This window comes from Pteropus alecto, unplaced genomic scaffold (genome assembly GCF_000325575.1).
Source record: "Pteropus alecto unplaced genomic scaffold, ASM32557v1 scaffold14, whole genome shotgun sequence".
Classification (NCBI taxonomy): domain Eukaryota; kingdom Metazoa; phylum Chordata; class Mammalia; order Chiroptera; family Pteropodidae; genus Pteropus; species Pteropus alecto.
In genome coordinates this window covers 6,774,920-6,781,000 of record NW_006436810.1, presented here as the reverse complement: position 1 = coordinate 6,781,000, position 6,081 = coordinate 6,774,920, and the positions used below count along the sequence as shown (strand labels likewise).

Sequence of the window (6,081 nt, the reverse complement as noted above, 5' to 3'; positions counted from 1 at the left end):
ACCTAATTTCCGATTGCTTAGGTCAGCGCCCTGTTCTTCCTTCTCCTTTTCAGCAAGGCTGCTTTACCCATTTGTAATACATTTAGATTCTTTTGTCGTGTTCTGCATTCCATCCTGGGATCCATCCTCCTCTAACCTCCTACTAAATGATTTTTTAAAACTTGCATACGTGTATTCTCCATTACAGTGGTCATACAGAATACTTTCACTGCCCTAACAAATCTCCTGAGCTTCACCTATTCAATCCACACTTTGTCCTGATAAAGTATCTCTTAACAAAATACATAAAATGAAATGGATAACATCATGCTTCATAGGTAAAAAAAGATATACGATGTAGGGCACTGTTCATGAATGTGTCGACCACCAATTACAAAATGTCTCAACTTTGTAGACTTTTTTATAAAGAAAAGTTGGATCTCATTTTTCCATCTGAAATTTCTAGAGTGGTTTCATAGCTGGATTTTCATCTCTAAGTGTTCTGAACAGATTTATTTGAATATCATTATTTAATGGTGTGTTTGTTACTGTGAACATTACAGGGAGCCTCTTGCATGCAAAGAAGCATCACAGCAAGGCGATGACTTACAGGCATCACCCTGAAGCCCAACAGGAGAGCAACGTTAGTTTATTTATTCTTAGAGGTCTCCAATGTTAGGAAGTTTTAAAAATCATGCAATTAGGCAAAAAAGGAGTAAAAGAAGAAAGAGGGGTTTGGTTAGGATTTCTTCACACAGCTCCCCTCATGTAGGGCCTGCAGACCCTGGGACTGGAATTCTCTTACGCTAGGGACTCTCATTCACAGTTATGTATTGGGATGAAAACAGTGATTACAGTATTTCAAAGTGATAGGAAGGATAGAAAAATCAGGAAACGTAAGATTTAACATTATTTTCTTACTTCATCCAAGTAGAGCCTAAGGTTATATATACAGTAGTTTAAGGAGGCAGAAATTGAAAAAATACTTTGCTATCGACAAACTTAATTTTGCAAAATAGTGTGATGTCATACTCTTAAATTTTAAAATTTACTCATTACAACTGTGTACAACGCTTTAATTAAAACAAATTAGAAGCTTCTGCTGAAATCGATTTTCAGTTCTCTTTATACATTATGATAAAGGTGACATGGTGATCTAAAGATTTGTAGCTTCAAAACTGGGCCTTATCAATTTTATAGAAAACGACATTTAATATTTGATAAAACATGTGTTAAATAAATCTCCTGCCTTGAAAGTTTTATAGCAACTACATTCACACTCGAGGCACATTATCATGGTGAAAGGATAGATAAAATAATCAAAACAACTTTCCGTGACAGTACAGCCATCTTATCTTTTTTACAGATCTTATGAAAATAAAAATGTGTATTACAAATTAATTGCAAATGTTCACTATTCATAAGGTGTTATGCAAAAATTTTATCATTATATGCTATAGAAAAGCAACTGAAAATTAGTTATTTTCATGTGTGTCAATTTAACAGTGTCTGTGGCAATTTACAAACTCCCAAAGACAAAGATACACTATCCTTAGATTGAAACTATTTCTTAGAGCTCGTATTTTTTCCATCACTGCACTCAGTAGGCTAGAGCACTCCACCGATCCCAAGAGGAGCCAGCATGCAGGATATATCTGGTTTCCAACCAAAGGATTACACTACCTTCAGTGCACTCCACTGCCTCATGTGTTCTTCCTTGTTCCAGAGAAAACAAATGTGAATGTAATGTAATTCATGATCTTAGGAAGGGCAGCCATCAAATGAATAGAGATAAATAGCACAGAAATATGTTGGCAAAGCAACATATGCATCAACATCTACTATTAACAACACAACTATAAAGGCATTAAGCTTAACTAGAACAAACTCCCAAATTAGGCACTTCATAATGGGGATTGTTGATTAATCATCATTCTTTCCTTCATATGTTTATATTTGTTTTTTAAAAATGTTTTATTAAAAATCTTTTCCCACTAAATCAAGTTCTTTATAAGTAAAGTTTTAATTCATTTTTGCCATAAGTGTTTAAAATAAACTATAAAATTTAAAAATAATAAAAAAGGTCTAAATAAAAAACTACTTTTGTTTTTTTTCCACTCTTGGAATATGAACCTAGATTATGAATTTAGTATGTATTCTCTCAAAATTCTATAAACAGTATAACTCCTGATACTTAACAATCATTAAATTAATGAGGTAAAAAGCAGTAGGATTTCCTTTGCTTAAACGTTTCATTTTATATAGCTTACATTATACACCACCTGTCAGAACAGTGAGCAATGCTGCTTACCTATGATGATGTCTACCTTCTTGCTATCTCGACTGTCTCGATCATTATATACATGACACCAATAGGTGCCCTGATGTTCCAGATCCACATAAGGCACCTATAAGAATATCAGAACACACACATAGTTCCTCTTCATCTTTAATTTAAATCCATTTGGAAAGAAAGTTATTTTGTACTTTACAAAAACTATGAAACAAAGTTTCAGAAGGCATTAGACATTTTTAGATTATTTCCATTCATTAGGTTAAATATTAGCAAGTAAATGATATAATAATTCCAATAATGAGTTTCCCACAATACTATTTGACATTTTAGTATAAGCCCTTACATGTGGTATTACTGTATTCTAGTACTATATAAGAATATAAGATAAATATAAGAAACAATATGAAATAACAAGGGACTTGAAACAAACATTCTGAAAACATGAAAAAACCCCGAAGAACAGGAATTCTAATATTTACCCTAATTTTCAATTACACTATTTATTTTACATATTAATACAAAAATACCCCCTGAATCCAAGAGCTTACCATGTATAGCTTTTTTGTCTCGTGTGTCAACGGTGATTCATTTTTGAACCACTGGTAATGAGGAATAGGGCTTCCGACGGCCACACACTGCAAGACCAACGTGCTGCCCGGCATCAGCTTTTGGGGCCTTGGTTCAACACAGATTTGCAACCTGGAATCAGAGACACCATCCAAACTTCCTTAAATTAAAAGAAAAATATTATTAAGCATAAATAAAATCTCTAGGTTAAAAATAAGATTTTCCCCTTTAATTAAAAAAAGTGTTTTCAAGTTCAACCTTCATTTTTAAATAATCTTCGATAGCATCTCCCAAACTGTTTCATAAAACTTTAGCACTTCTAGAAATATTAAGAGATGTTCTATGGATAAAAGAATGCTGTGGATAAATAAGTTTAGAAAATTCTGGGTTTAAACAAAGTTAAACAGAGTTTTTTAGTTGCAGGACTTCTCAGAGCTTTCAAAGTATTAGTGTGTACTGTGTATGTAAGAGGGGAAAACAGTTAAAGTGGTTTCCGAACGTGTTTGGCTACAATCTTTTTGGTGGGAGCAAACAACTTATTAACATCTTGAGTGATATTCACGCACAACCAGAAAGCTCTATATTGTTTGAGTGAATTCGACTTATTACAATAAGGCATACTGTTATTGGCACTGAATAAATATGGATGGGTTACCACTAGCATTTCTTCTCAAAGCAGGTATCAGCGTGCATTATTTATGGACATTCACTTGTTACTCCTTAAGTTCCTTGAGGACAGAGGGCCTGTCCATGTTATGTGACACCAGGTCTCTATCATAAAACAGTGTCTCACACGTTGCAGGTGATCAATAATATTTGTTGAATAAGATTTATAAACATATTAAAGTTCATTACATGCACAGAAATATTCTAGAAAGATGTAAATAACTCTCCTAATAAATCATGAGTATTTTTGGAGATGGTTTATTGATCTAGGTGTAGGAAAAGCTAAATTGAGAGAGAAGAATGGAAGACAGACTAGTAACAAAAAGCCTGTTTCCCTCCCATTCTTTTTGTTCGGCAAAAATGACAAAGGATATGACCTTGACTGTGTGTGTGAATAAACAAAATAGTATCCGACAGCTACTCTTTAGAGCAGACTGGTTTTTCTTTTCTTGATCAATACTAGTTGTTGGACTAAAAAGGTAAATGACAAAGAGTAAAAATATAGTTTGCTGAAAGGCTTGATTGCAGCAAATAATACACTATATGCCTTTTCATGTCAACATCAACTCTAGAGTTTTATTCCACAGAACAATTTTTTAAGAGTAATATAGTAGTTTTGGAAAACGCACAGGGTAGGAAAGAATTAAAAAGTGAATAGGACTATATTAGATTTTTTTTCTCTTCCAAAACCAGAGACTACAACATTCAAATCCATGAAAGAAGGTAAGTTTGAAGAGGTACTGGCAGGGCCAGACTGAGGATTCTGTGTCATTCTAAGGCATCTGTGTGTGCGTGCGTGCATGCGTGTGTGCGTGAGTGCGCGTGTCTGTGTTTCTCCATAGAGAAAGAGAATCAAAGCACACGGGATAAAATTTTAACAAGTGCTGACCTTATAGGTGGGCTCTGGGTAATAGTTGGAAACTTTGAAATTATTTAGAAGTAAACATTTAAAATAAGACAATTCCCTTCCCAACATGCAATTTAATCACTTACCTTGGAAACTTTCTGTTACTTCTGTGACATCACAAACATCCAGTTGTGACCACTGGCTGAATTCAAAGGTGAAATTATTATTAACTCGACAGACATAAAAGCCTGCGTCTTTTACATGCACTGTGTTAAAAATAAGTTCCGATCCATTTCCATTTGGAATCTGTGAAAAAATCAAAAAGAGAAAACCAGTGAATGACTCACCGAAACACGCCTTATAAAAGGCTCTGTGCAGAATATGTGATTTCTTTGGACCTCTGAAAGTCTATCTCTTTCTCGAGTTCTAAAATATCTTTTACTTAAAATACAAACAACATTTTGAGTAATTTAGGGCTGACGTCTTAGAAATCCAGTCTCCTACAAATCTATTAATCAGAGTTAAAAAGCTCTCTCCCATTATCTTCCCAAAACTCACAGAAAAGTATCCATTCTGTCACTTAACTGTTCAATCCTTGGCATTTAAAGAATCTACAATTGTACCATTTGTGAGTTAAGTAGCCATACAACATGACAAACACCATGGTGAGATGCAAAGTACAGAAAGTTGGGCCTGGCTACCAATTTCACTTCTGACCAAATTAGCTGTGAGCACATGAGCAAGTTAGTTCACCTCAAATCCCATTTTCTCATCTGCAAAATTCCAATGTACTTCTTTGCAGGTCTGGGCGGAGAAGGGCTATGGAAAGCCATTATCGGCAATGGGAAGAAATGGCCTTCCAAGCTTTGGTCACCACATTAAGGTTTGCTTCACCTTTGCTGCCCCCATCAATTTATCGAGGCCACACAACTCTGACACATCGCCAAGGGCTCAGTCAAGCGCCACACTCCCTGTAAAGTGCTTAACAAACTCAGCCCTCTCTCTCTCCCCAAATCCCAGGCAACTGAATTCAACTGTCTTCCCTCTCAGAACCCGTGCCACAGCAAGAGCATTTTGCTGAAGATTTAACGATGGGATGGCACCGCCTGACAACCCTGCCACGTTAGCCTACTGGGTTTGCTGTATTAGACTGTTAGCGGATGCTCCCTCTCACCTCAGCCTCCTGCAATCCGACTTCCCTCAGCCACGGACTGCAGACAGAAACTCTCTCCTCTTCTTGCCACCGAACCACACACCCATCTACGCCAGTACCTGTTTATAACTGTCTTCCTCTCTCTTGTTAAAGTGGACAAGGTGTCTTCCTAACAAAGGCTCCTTGGGGTTAGGACTTGTGAGGATCCACTCAGAACCCCAGAATTGGTATGAAGATTAGTTCAAGCTGAATGCTTGGAATTCAACAGATGCAGAGAGAAGCCTCCTCAGAGCTTCTCTTATCTGACTAAAAGCAGAAACTTCTGGAAAACGATGCTACCATAAATTCCCTCTTCCGGGAGGCTTTCACTCCCAGGAAGGAGACCAAGAACCAGCCTGCCACGAATCCCCTCTTCAGGGGAGTTACACAGTCAGGAAGAAGATGGAAGAACCACTCACACCTGCATGAATAAACAATATCACAAACTTTCTTATCTCCCATTTACTCTCCTAGGAACTCCTTTTTATTTCCTAAAGAAACCCATTTGCTCTTTCCACAGAGGGTTTCTCCCTC

The 6,081-nt window shown here is 36.4% G+C and overlaps 1 protein-coding gene across 1 annotated transcript in view; it reads right to left on the bottom strand.

Annotated features, from left to right (window-relative positions):
• MALT1 (MALT1 paracaspase) overlaps positions 1-6,081 on the bottom strand; it is a gene marked incomplete at its 5' end in the record, with an annotated part of 53,238 nt that overhangs the window by 28,197 nt on the left and 18,960 nt on the right. The window contains 4 exons of the mRNA XM_015590827.2: positions 1,663-1,695; positions 2,291-2,387; positions 2,824-3,002; positions 4,502-4,661. Of these exons, the coding sequence (XP_015446313.2) occupies positions 1,663-1,695; positions 2,291-2,387; positions 2,824-3,002; positions 4,502-4,661 (469 nt within the window). The remainder of the gene's footprint in view (positions 1-1,662; positions 1,696-2,290; positions 2,388-2,823; positions 3,003-4,501; positions 4,662-6,081) is intronic.